This window comes from Lineus longissimus, chromosome 1 (genome assembly GCF_910592395.1).
Source record: "Lineus longissimus chromosome 1, tnLinLong1.2, whole genome shotgun sequence".
NCBI lineage: Eukaryota > Metazoa > Nemertea > Pilidiophora > Heteronemertea > Lineidae > Lineus > Lineus longissimus.
The window spans coordinates 17,795,741-17,813,822 of NC_088308.1; the positions used below are offsets into that span (position 1 = coordinate 17,795,741).

Here is an 18,082-nt window from a genome sequence, read left to right on the forward strand (position 1 = left end):
CAGGAAAATTCGTCCCCGGAAAATTCGTCCCCGGATAATTCGTCCCCGAGGATAGTTCGTCCCTGGAAAGTTCGTCCCCGAGGATAATTCGTCCCCAGAAAATTTTACAAAGTTGAAAGTTTCTGACTTTACTTTCCAAGACTACTCTTAAGTCTTGTCGAATTGACTGTAGTAATAACTACTACTTTCGATTTTTCTCATTCAGTGTAACATCTCTCTTTACAACCCTACTAGCTAGTTACCTACCCCACTATTTTCATAGTAGGTAGAGGTAGGCAGGCGAAATATTTTATTGAAGAATTTAGAGTTTTTCTTTCATTCTGACCAGTAGAAATACTTATTTGTAAAAAAATTAATTATTTCGCCTGCTTACCTCTACCCACTATGAAAAGAGGGGAGTAGGTAACTAGCTAGTAGGGTAGTAACTAGAGATATAACACTGAATGTGAAAAGTCGAAAGTAGTAAGCAGTAGTTATTACTGGAAAGTAATGTCAGAAACTTTCAACTTTTGTTTAATTTTCCTGGGACGAATTATCCTCGGACACGAATTTCCCAGGGACGAATTATCCTAGGGGACATATTTTTTTCTGGGGACAAATATTCTGGGGACGAAATTTTGCTCAGGGACGAATTTTCCAGGGACGAATTATCCTCGGGGACGAATTTTCCAGGGACGAATTATCCTCGGGGACGAATTATCCGGGGACGAATTATCCGGGGACGAATTTTCCTCGGGGACAAATTTTCCGGGGACGAATTTTCCTAGGGGACGAATTTTCCGGGGACGAGTTTTCCGGGGACGAATTTTCCTAGAGCCGCACTTACACCTATCAGTTGTGTTAGATAATGATTAATAGCCCCGGCGACAGGTGCGCTGTAGGTAGGGAGCTCTCCTGTGTTTCTTTCCCGTTGGAGGGGAATTTCGCATGCGCAATACCGAGGCAGCGCCATCTGTCACCGGATCTTAGAACTTGCAATTGCTGTGTCTATTCAGATTCCACCTATCAAAAACCTGTGTTGAACACGGGTCTAAATTAGCCCCCGATTGGCCGCATCAAGCTCGATGGGGCTAATAGACACGGGGATTTGACACACGGGTCTATTTAGACACGACAATTCATAGGTGTAAGCGCAAAGGACACGGGGATTTGATAGGTGGAAGTACGACTAATAAAACCATACATTTTCGTAAAGCTGATTACCTTGGCTATCAATTGGCGTTGTTTCTGGGTATCAATTAGGTAAGAGGTAATCAATAATCAGTAATAATCAATATTTTTTGATTGATTTTGCTCTAATTGATTGATTTTTCTGATTTGAACAAAGTATATGGAACTGTAATTGATGCAGTTACAACCTGTTAATGATCAACGTAACTTGATTGATAACCTTTGATTGACTATTGTCTATTACTGATTGATCGAATAATACAACATAATATTAATTTATATGCTAATCAGTTCTTGTACTGTGACGCTGCACAAGCGCCAATCAAACTGCAGCGCCCTCTGTAAACTATGAATGAAACTAAATCTAGTTTTCTGCAGATCACCAGGGACACGAATACACTGTACAATAGCGTCTAACGTGTACCGAGAGTTCTATACTAAAGCATTAGTATAGGGACGATATATCGTACCGCCTACGCGAGACAAAATACAGGGACGATATATCGTCCCCTCTAGGGAGGCGAGGGGTTAAGGGCAATATTACCAAGCTGTCCGCTGCCCAGTCACCTCCTGTTCTACATAAGTAGTTTCCATCAACAAATTGCACAAAAAAAAGGAAAAATTCCAAAGACTGAATTATCGCGCTTTTCTGATGTTGACCCATTTAGCTCTCCAAGCAGTGACCCTTTTCACGTGGAACAGTGCACTAGTAAGGCGTTTCCTGGAGTTAGGACCTACCCTGTGACGTCTTGGTACTGATATTATGACGGGAAAGGTATTTCGTGCCAGGACTTGTGCTACCAGAAATAATGAATAACACGTTTTTCTACTATCTAAGAGCTGAAACAAAATGGCTAAAGCATCAAACATGATTGGAGATTGGAAAAATAGTTTATAGGTGAACCAGAGGAAGAACAAAAATACTGCAATAACAAGAGCAACGCAGGGCGTAGCATATGCCCCGGTTAGCACTTTGAGTTGGTGTATTAGGAAAGTGAAGTGTTTTTCAGACAACCCCGGGCAGCTGGTGTCATAGCTGACTAGGTTTAGTTGACATCGTGAAAGAGTTATTGGTCTGTAATGCCCGCTGTACACGTTATCTTTTTCTACCCACATAAAAAGTTACATGGTTATTACTCAAAGCGTTCTTGTTAAAATGAGAGGAAACGAAAAGTTTACAGACGCCTGACGCCTACCGGCTGACGGACATTGGTAAAACATAATGCCTCCGCAATGCTTTACGCATTGGCGGGGGCATAACAAGCTGCCTATTACTTTAGAGTCACACTCCACCAAAAAACATCGATGAAACCCCAGTAAAAACAGTAGTAATAGAAGATTCAGCAGAAAGCATCTAAAATTGTTTGGGTAGACACCTGCGATATAAATTAAAACTGACCACATTCGGCATTTAAATCAACTGTTCTAGGAACAAACGTCTTGGCGCCAAAACCCGATGTTGGCGAAAATGACATAATATCATGTAAAATTCAAGGAAGACATCAAGGAATCGCCTACGAGTGGGCACCTGCAAAAATGTCAGTTGCAGCAGAAACTAGTCTAATCCAGAACGTGTGTAATCCATTTGTGACTGTGTAATTCACTATGAAATAAATCCTTAATCCAATGTTTCCGTTTCTTCCATGCACCGACACTGCCTCAAGAATATTTCCGCCTCAATTTTGTTAAGTCCCTCGCATTGTTGTACTAAACAAATCATAGCCTGGAAAATCAAATTATAAAATTTCATCTATGATGTGATGATAATGCTTTACTTTGATTACAAATTAAGTGTATAATAAGAATGCAGTGGACAATCAAGTGACATATTTTCGTGTTTCCCAACAAAATCAGCCCAAATAACGATAATAACAAGGAGTTTTATATGGCGCTTTAAAAGAGCTTTCATTACCCAGCCTATCCAGAAGGTAAGAGTTACAACGTGGCACATGCCGGGTATCGAAGCCAGGACCTCCCGATCACAATGTTGATGCTCAAACGCTGTGCCACTGCGTTCCTCTGAGCACAAATTATTCCATATGCCTGAAAATGTACCCATCTCTGTACGTAGGTCTTTTATTGTTTCATGACTATCCACAGGATAATGCATGAAGTGATTCAAAATCATCTCTAGGCACTGTATTTGGTTGCAGACGGTCAGTTTAACCCAATTCGCTTCAAGTTTCTCGCCTGTCATGTGCTGTACTTTCATGGAGAGATACCATCAATAAGGCTGACCATTTGTCAAATTCCAGACCCACCTCTGGCTCACGGACATTCATCATGGTTTTCATCTCTGTCTGCGGCAACTCATCCTACAAGAAGTTTATGATGGCCTCCATCTGAAATAACATAACATTTGTCAAATGAAAGGTATCAAATTGCTGTTTGCTGTGCAAATTGTCCATGACGAAGTCGGAAGATGAACTGATGGAGAAGACATGAATGGTTAAAAGGCAATTTAAAAATTGCATGTTTCTTACCTCCCAGTCCAAAATTGTTGTAAAGCTCTTCTGGCTTCTTACGAAAGGTTTCTTTACACATGTTTATCACACACTCTGCAAAAAAATAACAATTTGAATCCTTTGAAAACATTTCGACAATCATATTCATCATAAAGACATAAGAAACGTTTCTGCGGCTGTCTAAGTGCAGACAATGACAGTCAAACCTTTTTTGCCTTTACATACCTGTAGCACGAGAAGTAAAAAGCTTTATGGACTGAATGATGCAGGAGCTGAGCTTGTGTATGAAGTTGAACTTCATCATACATGTATGAATTTTCAGAAAAGAAGTTTGACCCAGCACAAAGCCCAACTCAGAGTCAGATGAAAAAAAGATTTTTATTCTGTTTTAACTCTTTAAATCCTTGAATTTTTTTAGTGTTTCCAAGTATTTCAGCAATTTTCACCCCTAACGACCTCCAAATGCCCCCCCCCCCCATGTACAAGACAGCTAATTAATTTCACTAGTATTATTTCATCAAACGGATGAAAACAAGTACATTGCATATCCCTAAACCGCCCGAAAACCAGCCTAAGTTTCATGATGGCGATGGTGTTGCTTGAGATTAGGTACGTACTGGCAGGCAGCTAGGCTAGGAAACGAGACAAAAATCAGTGGCCGGATATCGGCCGGTTAGGACATAAAGGGTCAAATATCACATGCCAAAAAATGACAAGCAGTTTTTTAAAAAAAACGACCGATGCTATGACTTTCAATTCCAAGCGATGACAGATCAATTAAATCAAAAATTTGTATTGAAAAAGTTTGACCATCCAGTCCACGCGTTTACACTCCATCATCCATAGCCCAAAAACGATGCGGACAAATAATTTATCATGAATGGACAACAGTAGTAACAGTATTTTATTGTAAAATTAAAGGCTGTATTAATTAAAATTTTAGTAAATACTTACGGATTTTACATTCTTCAAAACACTTGAGTGTGGGCACGAGTGGCATTAAAAACCCCAGGGGTGGCACGGAGGGCCTGCAATGCCACATTTAAAAAACATGAGTTACCAAGATTTGGTATCCCGATGCAATCATATTTACAAAACAAAAAGAAATACATGTAAGTGGTAGAAAAAATTTTTTGCAACTGATTTGAAACATATCTTAAACGATATGTGCTGGAGATGCCAAGCCTCTTTCATGCCGTCATTGCCATGGTGATGCTGGCCGATGCTATTGCACCCCGTCAATCAAATATCCTTTAAAAAATTGTATTACAAATTGTAAATGAAACGGCCAGGGGCCATTGTGCTCACCGTATAGATATTTGGTGCTTTGTAATTCATCCAGATTAAGACACATTGTACATGTATAGTATATAGGTCAAACCAAAGTCGGTATGACATGTGATGTATCGTTGCTTGGAGTAAGTACCATAAGAATATCATCAAAAACAAGTCAATAATAAACGAGATATTGCACTTTTTACCTATTTTAGTTTTGGCCTCCTGGTGGCTGAGTTGAGTACCAGATCAGATCGAAATTCGGTGTCCGAGGTTACATGACGTAGGGAGTCATGTGTATCAAATTTCAAGTTCAAAGCTTTAATGGTTAAGAAACGTGCCATAGTTACAATCAAACGACAAATTTACGCCATTTGACCTCTGTGACCTTGAAAAGCAGGTCAGATCAAAAACTCATATGATATGTGATGTATCCTTGCTAGGAGAACCTACCATAAAAATGTTATTGAAAACGAATCACTAAAAATAAGCAAGATATTGCACTTCTTACTTTTTCCATTATGGCCCCCTGGTGGCCGAATAAAGAATCAGATCAAGCCAAAATTTGGCATCAGAGGTTATCTGATGTAGGGGGTTATATGCACCAAGTTTCAAGTTCATAGCTTTACTGGTTAAGAAACGTGCCATAGTTTACACTCTAACGGCCAATTTGCGCCATATGACCTCTGTGACCTTGAAAAGTAGGTCAAATTGAAAACCTGTAAGATATGTGATGTATTCTTCCTAAGGGTACCTACCATAAAAATTTTATCGAAAACAAGTCACTTATAAGCGAGATATCACACTTTTTAGATTTCCACTTTTAGCCCCCTGGTGGCAAAGTTAAGAATCAGATCAAACTGAAATTCAGCACCAGAGGCTATGTGATATAGGGGGTTATATGTACCAAGTTTCAAGTTCATAGCTTTAGCGGTTAAGAAACGTGCCATAGTTTACACTCTAACGGCCAATTTACGCCATATGACCTCTGTGACCTTGAAAAGTAGGTCAAATTAAAAACCCATATGATATAAGATGTATATTTGCTATGAGTACCTACAACAAAAGTTTCATCGAAAACAAGTCACTAATAAGCGAGATATCACACTTTTTAGATATCCACATTTGGCCCCCTGGTGGCCAAGTAGAGAATCAGATCGGACAGAAATTTAGTGTCACGGGTCATCTGACCTAGGGGGTCATGTGTACAAAGTTTTAAGTTCATAGGCCTAGCGGTTAAGAAACGTGCCACTGTTTTTGAACTAGGATACGACGGACGACGACGACGACGACGACGGACGACGACGGACGACGGACACTGCGGTATTGTATAGACTCCCCTACGGTGAGCCAAAAATCTTGACAGTGCATCATGCTGTGCACACGTGCTACCCGCTGACCGACTTTCGAATGTCGTCTCGAGCCAATGTGCATCCTTTTCTGTGAAGATCTATTGTAAACATGGTTTGTTTTGGCGACCCTAGGTGGTGCCGGCGTATCTGGCAATACTGCAAAGGTCCTATAAATAGACGAATTCGAAGAAGTTTGTTTTGGTGCTGACCAGAGCGTGGTGTCCCTAGGCATTGTCCAAAGTCAGCTAAGGCCTTCTGACGAGTGACATGTTCTGGGTGTGCGCACTCATTGTTTAAATTGTTTTGGAGCCGATTCCTCTTCTTCAAACAGGCCTATCTGGATGAACACACTCCCTCAAGTGCATGCACACAGTCCCTTCACTGCCACAACCTTCTACCAAAATAACATTGCGCAATATTGTTTCACCACTAGGCCTACGCCTCGTTATTTCACCAGTTACGTCATTACGTTGATAAGACGAATTCGAAGAAGTTTGCACTAACCCTTGAACAAAGGATCGCCGTGTCTCTCTAGGCACTGTCCGAAGTCGGCTTACTAGGCCTTCTGACATATTCCGAGTGTGCGCATTCGATTTGTTTTGGCACCGATTCCGTCTTCTTCGAATACGTCTATTTCCTAAGTGGTGATATATAATATAGACCTAGGCCTATAGATTCATGCACTAGATTGGGAACAACGTTTACATGACGTAGTGTTGGCTGTCGTCACGTCACCATGCATTTTACATTACTGTAACGTGACGAGACGCGACGTTTTCGTAAACGTTGGTCCCAATGAAGTGCATGGATCTATAGCCTAGTGCCGATATAGGCCTATGCACTCCATGACGTGTTGGCAATACAATATCATGATGGACGCACACTCCACAGAGAGTAAGACTGAGCTGAGACTGACACTAGGCTTACACATACACAGACATGATGAAGCCTGTAGCCTGAACGCCTAGACTGCAGTCTTAAGTCTGCACACACTCGACAGTGTCAATGACACACACGCCATGCATCGATTGCATGAATGATGGTCTGTACTCTGTGGTACCGGGCGGTAGGCCTACGAGTAAGCGTCTTTTTCTCACAGAATCAACGAAAAAAACTTGTTCGTCTTCTACAATACTTTTCCCTAATCATCCAGACCGTAAAGCAATAATATTTACCGATTGCATGATGGCGAACAGCAATCCCAACGCTAGTATTTCGGAACAAACTACTCATGCTAGTATAACCGCGGCAAAAGCACGAAAAGCAGCGACAAGACAGTGTCCAAACGCAAGGGAAATCGTCGTTAATTTGTAAAGTACGCCCTCTCGCGGAGAACGACTGACCCCGTCTTGGCCATTCCAATGTTAGTGCCCTAACATACGGTGACCAGGACCAGCTAAGGCAGACGACGGCACATCGCTAGGACGGGACTGACCATCTAAGATAGAACGAAGAAGAAGAAGAAGAAGAAGAAGAAGACGGGTATAAGGTATTTTTAGGGTATTGGCCCTTATAATAAGCCCCCCTCTTAGGAGGGGCTCTTAAGATACACGTGTGTGCGGGAGTATATAATGTAAATGAAGTGAAATAAAGAGAGTAATTATTGTATATCCAACAAACAATTTTTTTTGGTAAATTTCTGAATTAACTCCGTTGAGTTTACCGATTTCTCCGCGATCTTCCGGTGGTGGTTGCTATCCCATTGGTTGAAATTAAGTTAAATTAAATTAAAATCTTCATGGGAATTCGGTACATCATATGCCTAAGAAATTGGCCAATTATATTAATATTTTTATTAGAGAAATATCCGTCCTAAATAATGACAGAAAAGGGTGGTTTATTTCAATTTTGTGTCGACATGGTCGAGGTCACGTGACATAAAAACAAAACAATCGCACACACCCGTCCAAAAAAGGCACTTTAAGAAAAATAAATACGTTTTCCCAGCTTAAAACCACACTGACGACTAAGTTATATTGGTCTACTGCCCAAATCTGAAGTATCAAAATGAATCACAAACTAGAACTAGCTCTATTTAGCTATAGTTGCGTGAAAAATTCGGGTGAGCGACGTACATTCTGTACCCTAGCGACCAATAAATAAACTACTTTCAGCCGTCTGCTCCGGTCTCGTTAGGGAGTTTTTCCCAAATGTACGCGATGATGACGTGCCCCATTAACAGGACGTAACATCTATTTTAAATTGCGTTTCCAAAGTGAATGCATGAGGACAATCCATTTAAGTGTCGTATATCACTGGAAACGCCCGATTCCCGTCAATAAGGACAATCACAATGTATTACATTACCAAAACAAAAATGTGTCGGAAGGAACTATATGGATGGTCCCATCGCACCCCCCCCCCCCTCCAGCAGTATGACACAGAAGGGCTAGTTGACTGTCCACCGGGGGGGGTTGGGGGGAGCTTCCCCCCAACGCACTGGTAAAAACCTATGTCGACGGAGGGGGGTTTGGGGGTGTCCCCCCATTGTAACAGCTGTAGTTGTTAGAGCTTGCACTTAACATATGCTCGTAGGGGGGTTCGGGGGAGCTCCCCCGACCTAAAGGGGGGCTCACTAAGTCATTGACTTTACATATTAGTAGCCAAGGGTAATTTCTTTTTAGTAGGGAAACCGGATTCTTTTTTTCATGTGATTGAATCATACATACAGAACTTTTCCAGGGGGCGGGGCGACTAGTAGAAGGCTCATCCGATTACGTCTTGTTGTCGCGTCGCGAAGACACTCAAAGGGGAGGAATTCGCGGTAAGGTAGGAATTGGTCGTGAATGTGGAATAATAGAAAAAACAATGTTTTGGCCAGAGTCCTCTATTAAAACATGTGTACATTACGTGTACATTGTTGTGCATAGGTTTTGGTAAAAAAAGTACTCATTGGACCAATCAATCTGCACAAAATTTTATATGTGTCAAGAAGAACCCTTTGCCAATAGCATAATAAAGTTTTAAAAAATTCCAATACCGATTGCCTGAGAAAAAAAGATTTCCGTACACAATATCCATCAAAACGTCACTGGCGCATTGATATGGCCCTGTCAAAGTACAAGTTCTAAACTGACCAGTGAGACCACATTTTCTTAAATATATTATCAAAAAGCATATTTCTGTGATGGCCTGACTCTGTAGATTAAGAATCAACCACAGATTGAGAATTAATTCCACTTTGGTCCATCCCAGCCATGTATTTACCACAACTTGACATTTTGATAAGCTCTATGTGACTGTGCCACACTTCCGGTCGTGGATGAATACAGGTCTCTGCCCTTTTTCCCAGGATTTTTCTAACAAAATAATGACTGGATGTGCCCTTATTTACTCCCTTGACATGCTAACGATGACTCTATTTTAGCCGAGAGGATGGCATTTGTGGACTTTTTACCCCAGTGCATCAAAAAGGGCGGAGCTGTACCTAATTATGAAAGTTTTAGGTGAGTATCAGTATGATGAACATGACAGACTTAATTTTTTGCATTTCAACTTCTAACTGTAAATTTCTTCAAAATCAAATCACATTTTTTGTCACTCCTCTACCTCACTCCCGTTTTTTATGGTTATGTGGATGAGAGAAGCTGAAGCCATTGTCAATAACAAATCGTGTGATTAACAAGAGGCAAGAGCCTACTCAACTGATACTCGCACGCCTGTATGGTGATAGGCCCTTTGCGGCTGCCAGACAGGCCTACGCTAGTACCACCTAAGGTCGACCAACAAACCATCTTTACAATAGATCTTCATCGTAAAAGACGCCAGACAATGCTTTTGGAGCCGTTTGTTGGTCCAACTCTAGGTGGTACGAGCGTATCTGACAAAGGGCCTACCGGTTCCACTACCCGTATGTTGTGACCACCCAGTATATAGGCCTATTGCCAGTCGGGTAGGCCTGCACCTACAGTCATGGGGCCAGGCCCTGCCCCTATTTTGGCTGCAGTTGTTGCTGAGCAGTTAGCTGTGCGTGCGCGTGTGTCACCTGGCAGTCACATCATTTGTTCAAGCATGACAAAATGAAGGCAGGCATGACAATGATATTGCTGGCCGGGCCCCGCGGGCCTCTTCTGCAACCAGTCATTAATGATTGTAACTCAGGAATCACCTTTACTGTCTTTGAAAATGTTCAATGCAGTGCCAAATGACCTTCCGAATCCATTCAGACTGAAGAGAACTGAGCTAAGACTAAAAAAGGCAATAATCCTCCCATGGTAATTTCACGACATAGAAATGGCTTGTTTCATCAGCCTTGTGTGTACACATAGATTTAAGCTCATGAATATAGGGACCTTCCTTGACCTTCTCGTTATTAGAATCAAAACCAAGTTCCTAGCTGTGCATTTCCTTTTCCTTTTATCTCAGTCTTGTGGTAGCAAAGGCAAATACCTGGTTGAGGGATCACCCCACTGTACTGCTTAAATCATGTGAAAGTATTCTGATCAAGACTCAAGAAAAGAACAAGTAAGTTGAAACAGGATAAATCTTGTGATAGTATTCTGATCGATATTGATCAAAGCAGGATAAATCATGTGAAAGTGTTCTGATCAAATGTAAAGCAGGATGAATAATATTTCAAAAAGGGACTGCCCCAACATTTAATTAAACAGTGTTGTGTATTGTGAAAATGATTCTTATAATCTTTATACATTAAAAGAAACAAATTAGTTTTGATCTTGTCTATGTAGGTTTGGTCTTCCAAATGGAATCTTCTTGTCTGAAGCGATGGCCTACAATGAAGTGTTTGATGATGTGTCTTCTGGTGGACCTATTCTCGTTGCACTGAGGTAAGTCATTGTTGGCTTAATGTCTAATTTAATTTAGAACTCTGCCAATGCTACATTGTATGACTTAAAAACATGCAAACGCAAGTAGACCATCTTTGTACTCCAGGTATTACTGATTTATCGAGTGCAGCATTACATGACACTCTTCTGTCATCATACTCGATATATGTTGATCACCAATCGCATTACCAATGGCATGATTTCAATATGAAGCACGTTTGACTTAATTGCCAAAATTGTGCAGTTTTACACTCTGAGGAAGAAGTTTGATACCGTGTTTTAACTAGTTCTCCTGCTGTATGTTATATGAACTAAGCTGTCATAATATATAATATGCACTTCCAGTTACCTTCTTAGTCTGAGTATTTAGAATCTGATGGAATATGCCTCAGAAAACCTTATCTATATTCTTTTTGCCCATATTTATTTGGGATCCACGTTTCCCAAACCTCAAAATAACACCAGTCCTACATGTTTCAAAAAAGCTGAAGTTTTTAAGCTGTTTTCTCTGCAGGCTGTGGTATATACCTCAAGATGTACCGAAACGAAAGTTGCCAGTGCCAAAGGCCCCTCAGCTCAAATACCTGAATTTGACACCCGAAGAACAGTACAAAAATGGAGGGGTTTTTAAGCCACCGGCCTATGAATCATTATTCCATCTTATAGAAAAATACAATCAAGTGAGAAAAGAAGAGCCCATTGATGGTAAGAATCTTTTTTTTATCGGTTGTAAGACTCAAAGAATTATATGTTTTTTACAGTGGACGGACTGGTGTGCATATTCTTGCCTGCCAAACATGTTCTGGATGAGGGCATATTCCCATCACTTTCCTGCAGAACTCATTCCAGAACAAAACTATTTTTAGCTCACCTTGAGGGGAATGCCGGGCCTACCGATGACGGATACCACAGTTTCGTCACAAGTATAAGCTCCCCTCAGTTGAGCTAAAAACCAGACTGGTCTACATTGCCATGTTTGAATCTTTTAAGAAGGATTTTCACAGTATGATGCCTCTGCTGACTCTTCGTCTTAAGTTAACAAACTTCTTGTAAAGAGAACAAATGGCGTGACACTGTGACATAAGCTTTGGATAAAGAGGTTGTGTCCACAATGATAGGTTTGAAATTGTTTTCTTACTTGTGAATGATGAAGGGCGTGAGCATCCATGGCAATATTTTCTTATCTTTCTTAATTGACTCCTCATCTTCTGGCAGTTGTAATAATGCTTTTCTTAAGTAGAGCAGGTTGAACAAATCTTATCCGTATTAAAAACGTGGGTGGAGAGTGGGAATAATGCTATGAAGGCAGAAATGCTTAAAGGGACCGTGTTGAGTGCTGGAACAGGGGGAAAATTTAGACCTGGCCTTAAGTGTGCTGTGGCAGCAAAAGGGTTAATGTTAACAGGGTTTATTTAGAGTCACAGGTCTATCAGTAGCGGTGTTTAGCTGAGCACTCAATGTATTTTCCTCCATCTTTCCTCCATTTGTGCAGATGCGTTCATAAAGGTATTACTCTAAAATATATGCACATCACTGTCATACATCTTTAGGCTACTCTCTGCATCATGACATGGATAAAATAGGGAAAATATGATTAAGGCCACATAAGAAAATTATAGTTGTTGATCATCTCATTCTCAGCCCGCCCCATGTATATAGCACATTGCCCCTTTGAAATATTTATTCTTCAAAAACCAGTTAAAAACAGCCGTTTTGGCAATCTTCAACCATCAAATTTGCTGCAATTCTGCCATTAAATGTGCTGTGTAAAATGATAGGAAGTACTGAAGTGATCAAACCCATTTTTTGCTCTATTTTTGTGACTGCTGGTTCACATATTGCGTGCATTACCATTTTAATTAGGAGAAACAAATCATTTTTTGATATGTATTGGACCCTGTCGACGAACCTATCAGAATTAAAAATCAAAATCACCCACCTCACATTTTGAGAAAAAATGACAATCAACAAATGTTTGTTATCATGTGGCCTAATCCTTGATGATGCAAAACTAACGGGAATGCCTGATGGTGAGCTTTGATCTCCTGGTACATGTCCATAAATACTAATGAACCTGTCATGCCTGTGATAGTTGTGTGATCTCCACAGGTAGGTCGTAGGGTAGCATTTGCTATGTTAGACAAGTTGGCCTTTCATTTGCATGGTACTTGGGATTTTTTTAAAATGTTGTTGGGGCCGCCACATGTCCCCATATTGGCAATCACAAAAGAAAGATTTCCACAAAATATCTTTCGGTGGTAAAATATTGACCCCTGAATTTAGCTTTGAATCATCTTCATAAAAGCACTCCTTCTTTTAGGTATGGTTCTGACCATTGAGGTACAGAGAGCATGTTATGATGAGGAAGGTGTTAATGCAGAGAGGACGTATCTGCTCCCAAAGGCCTACATGATAGAGTTTGTACGTGTGTTCTACGTGTCTGGAGAGCCAAGGACTGAGGAAATAGGTACTCTATCGCTTTTCTCATTGTAACATTTTTCTGCTATGGTATAATTCTCATGATAGTGCAATATGACCCAGTCAATATTTTTTTAGGAAGGACCTCCCAGTCAGTCACTTGACGCTCTTGATAAAGAATAGACGACTTAAGACTGCGACAACTTTTTGTCCAATAATTTTCACCTGAGAATGAATGTCTTTTTGCTTGAATTCATTTTTGTCTCATATTCGAAAGGCAGGTGTTCATCATTTTTCACCCTGTCCTGAAAATCTGCAAGGCAGATAACATTTACAGAACCATCGCATCATCCATGCTCGACATGTTTGTGTTGCCCCCTGACCTGAGCAGACTGATTTCACCATGACCACTGCATTTAATTTCAGTGCAATAAGTTTTCACAACTTTATATTTGCAGGTTGTGCTGATTTTGCTCCCGACAAGTTGACAAGCAGTGGCTATGACCGCTACCAGAATATCTTCCGCCGAGCTAGTATGTGGATCCGCACTCAAACTGGAATCCGTGTCACCAACGTACAGTCTGTCAATTGCAAATTTAAGAAAGGTATTTTAACCCTCTTGCTGCCTTATATGGACCTACGGTGTACATTGCACATGCAATGCATGTTTCGTGATGTGCCTACATGGGTAGAAAGACAAGAGGCCAACTGGCCACGATGTCGCTTTTGATGATGATGATGACTACCTGATATGGGCTGTGACACATCACTTGTGACCTTTGACTTCTCACTTTACTGTGATGTAGTGACATGATAGAATTGCTGGCACTCTTTAAGCCAATAGTTGTGCAGCATTCGGACATATCTGAAATATCAATGTCTTTATATTAAGATTTCGGGCAGGGGTACAGTCAAAACCCAGTTGGAACACTGTTTTGATTGCGGTGCCAATTGATATCTTCCCTTGGACATTTCATGAGCATCTCAAGTGTTGAAAAAATCATTTCGGAAAGAACAAACTCTGACAGCATACTGTTTTGATTTCAGATGAGAAAGAGAAGTGCCTTGATACTCAAGAATCTGTCATTCTTTGGCAGCACCCTGGCAATACACTGCGCATTGTTCGCATCTGGTACGCGAGACCTGCTGATCCACTCAATGTACCTCCCATCGCTTATCTGACCTATCGAACATTCCACCCGGCACAGAAAGCCAGGAAAGGAATGATTGAACACCGTGTCGAGTGTACAGCTGATTTGATGAAGAGGGCGAGTGCTTGGCTTAATATCACCGGTAAGATTTTGAGTAATTGAATTCTGTTTGGAGTGTAGGCCTACAGCTGTTCTGATGAAGAGGGCTGGCAAGTGCTTGGCTAAATATCACTGATAAACTTTCTGTGCGATTGTTTGTAGACCTACAGCTGATCTGCTGAAGAGAGCGAGTGCTTTGCTAATTCTTACTAACACAAGCCCCCTAAGTTCATATGCGTTTGTACATGTAGATGCCTTATTATCAGAGTTATCTCACAGTCAACTCTTCCTAGTGTTTCAGTACTTGGTGTTTTCAGCACCTAGATATATCAAACCACAGGCCGTTTTGTACTGCGAATGCTTTTATGGAAAAGACCGGAGAGCCGAGTTATCATTACATACTTGTCTTTTCCAGGTGCCAATATCCTCAATGTGGAGACGCTTCACATTCACTTGTTTGAGAACGTCCGCTCGATAGAAAGTGAGGAGACTTATGTCAGCCGAAAGTCGTACAGTTACAAATATGCCATTGGTTTGCGGTTCATCTTTAACGGGCCGTACGAAGAACCACCCCCAGGCTTCCTTCCTCCGCTGCCCGAGTTACCTCCCGATGACAGCGACTGTGTTGTGCAGTGATGATAAATCCCTGTTATCATAATACTGTAAATCACAAATTAATTGCGCCTTTTAATTTCTGCAATCTTCGAAAAACATTTTCTTACAAGTTTTGATTTTGGTGGATTACTAAATTTCTTCAGTTTCTCCGATTAGATTTGTTCTCCCAATTTTATTTTTGCAAATCATGGTTTAATTCATGGAATACGCAAAACTTTGGTGGTTTACAGTATTGTCATTATCAGCTCAAACAAGTCAAAATGAAAATCAGGCATGCAAAGATGTTCATATAGTATCGTGACAAAATTCCTGGTAAATCATTTTGATGATAATACCCGTGACTTGTCTTTTAGGAGAAGTTTTAAGGTGCGGCTAAGTTGGCACATTTTGGCAAAGTTGGCATATTTTACGGTACTGGCGAGAAATGAGCAAACCTGTACATGTACAGTACATACGGGTAAGTAGAATAAAAGGTAGGATCTACTTTTCAGTGTCAGTTCTCCAAGAGATACTAAACTAGAGTAGTTGATGAGGAGCACTAGTTTTCCTTTTTGAGATTGACTCCATAAAATTCCCTAATTAGTGAGCATCTTTGCTTGTTTTATAATTCTGCATCTTATTTGATGTCGGTGCTGCTGTTGTAAGGTGCTCTCGATCTTGAGAATCGACCCGTTGAGGTTTGATTCGGAACCGTCTTCATCATTGGTTAAGCTGAGAGCACACAGAAGTAAACGCCTGTGAGATCGTGTTTCTTCTCGAGTTATTTGAAAAAAAGAAGAAAAGTATTAAAATTAAAAATAACACCTGTGGCGTGGTAGCTAGTTTTTTGCTAGTTGTTGGATATCACCTAGCTTTGTAGGACGTAGAACATTTCTGTAGTTAACCACCAGGAGAATTAGTAGTATTTATCGATGTTTGTAGTGAATTGGTGACCAAATACTGACTGAATACTTAGGTATGAAAATACACGGTTATATTATATTTGAATAGCTAGCGCACATGATATTTATGTATTAGACTCTATTGGATTTGCATTGATTTACCCCCATACCTTGACTTTACAAAGAACATGAGGATATGTGACCCACTCTACCAAAACTGGGCGCTTGTCGCATCTGAACTTGACAGGTTGATACGGACTTGTTGATCATTTCCCTATTGTAGACCTTTTGTGAAATGTGACCAAATCAGTTTGTAATAGATTTCACAAAAGGTCTACAATAGGGAAATGAACAACAAGTCCGTATCAACCTGTCGAGTTCAGATGCGACAAGCGCCTAGTTTTGGTAGAGCGAGTCACATATATGCTGTTCAACTGCATTAAACTTTCCCCATCCTAAGAATGGTATCCAGGTTGCTTGGGCATGTGCTTGATAATCGTGGGCTGTTCAGAATGTGCTATAAATATTCTCCATTTCAATGCAAACTGATTGATACTCGTCCTATTGTCACATCTGGCTTAAAGGCCACGACTCCTGCTTTTATGATTGCATGACATGTACAGATCCTCAAAGAGTAGACTTAAAGCTCTGCATTAAATCAAGTTTGATCAAAATTGAAGCACCCAGTCCAGAGATAAAGCAAGATTAACTGTTTTGTTTACATGTTATGTAACAGCCTTGGTTAGGTTTCTAAGTGAAGTCAGGCGGCAAGTTTACTGACATAGATCAGACTGATGTTTGATTTCTTACTATAATGGTATAAATTTGTCTGTATTACCTTACCTTATTATAGGGTATATCGAATGTCAATGAAAAAGCAGACTTCATATATCAATTTTAAGAGCATTCATTGATATTTGTCCTCCCAAGTAGGGCAATAGCCTGATCTACATCACAACTTTTGCTGAACCCGCCGCCTGGCTCTAACAAGCCAGTTGCTAGCCTGATTAGGTAATCAAGTTGTCAAACACATAAATGGCTATATCTTCAAAATGGATGGAGCTAATTGCATTGGGTTTTCTGTATTGTGTTAGGTACACTTTTGAAATCGTCTTACAGCAGAAAATGGCAAAATACCTGGAGTTATCTCCTTTAAGGTGAGCTGCTCCTATCGGGTGAAATCTGGATGCATCCAGATCAAAATGGGTCGTCTCAAGGCGCTGAGGTCTCATTTGGCCTTGATTTGGACTCAGATCTAGCTATCCTTCCTGTGTGGTTGGCAGTGAAGCACTTTTTGTCACAAAACCACCTAAAGAGCTTCAATGCTGAAACAATCAGTGTAAATCTAAAAAGAGGTCAAACTATTTGTTTTCACATTCCTGTATGATGCATAATATTGTATTTTTATTCAGAATTTAACATCTGCTGATTAGGGTGTTTCTCGTTTGTTGGCATATCATACTTGAAGGACTTGTAAATCAGTGCTCTTTGTTTATTTGTCTTGCTGAAAGTTTGCAGACACTTATCTTGTAGTTAGGCCTAGAAAGAAATCATGTGTTTCTGGGTACGTTTTTCAAAATTCGAGGGAGGTGAGTCTATTTTATCTCTTAAAATCGTTCCTGAACAGTTTTGTGGTTGATTCCACTCAAGTGCAATATACCAACAAATTGAGTTACTACTGAAGTTAGAAAATTTACCTAAATAGTCATTTATACTTAATTAGATCTTTAGATTTATTTAACATGCTAAAACATGTTAAAATATATTTTACTAAAAATTACACTCTAGTCAAATGCTGGTGTGTCATGAAGTACCATTGGTTTATTTTGCTGCCGGGCAAAAGTCATGATAAGGCTCCAAACACAAAAA

At 40.4% G+C, this 18,082-nt stretch overlaps 1 protein-coding gene and 1 long non-coding RNA gene across 3 annotated transcripts; one reads left to right on the top strand and one right to left on the bottom strand.

Moving 5' to 3' along the window:
- Positions 1-273: 273 nt before the first annotated feature.
- Positions 274-7,620, bottom strand: LOC135489460 (uncharacterized). Of its 2 annotated transcripts, none has more exons than XR_010447166.1 (5): positions 7,438-7,620; positions 4,590-4,663; positions 3,654-3,728; positions 3,432-3,512; positions 274-2,893 (listed from the first exon to the last, which is right to left on the bottom strand). It is a non-coding gene; the product is annotated as an uncharacterized LOC135489460 (long non-coding RNA). The 2 variants fall into 2 exon arrangements; XR_010447167.1 differs by lacking the exon at positions 7,438-7,620 and adding an exon at positions 7,196-7,396.
- Positions 7,621-9,561: 1,941 nt separating this feature from the next.
- LOC135492585 (uncharacterized) lies at positions 9,562-16,417 on the top strand. Its single transcript, XM_064779169.1, has 8 exons — positions 9,562-9,708; positions 10,628-10,726; positions 10,951-11,049; positions 11,564-11,754; positions 13,370-13,516; positions 13,926-14,072; positions 14,515-14,760; positions 15,133-16,417. Exons 1-8 carry the CDS (start codon positions 9,638-9,640, stop codon positions 15,351-15,353), a joined length of 1,221 nt encoding a protein of 406 aa, XP_064635239.1. The 5' UTR covers positions 9,562-9,637; the 3' UTR covers positions 15,354-16,417.
- Positions 16,418-18,082: the final 1,665 nt, after the last annotated feature.

Bases quoted from the DNA above. Each gene is read 5' to 3' on its own strand.
- LOC135492585 (XM_064779169.1), top strand. From the start codon at position 9,638: ATGGCATTTGTGGACTTTTTACCCCAGTGCATCAAAAAGGGCGGAGCT. The intron at 10,727-10,950 runs GTAAGTTGAAAC...TTGTCTATGTAG, and splicing joins AAGACTCAAGAAAAGAACAA to GTTTGGTCTTCCAAATGGAA. The intron at 11,050-11,563 runs GTAAGTCATTGT...TTTTCTCTGCAG, and splicing joins CCTATTCTCGTTGCACTGAG to GCTGTGGTATATACCTCAAG.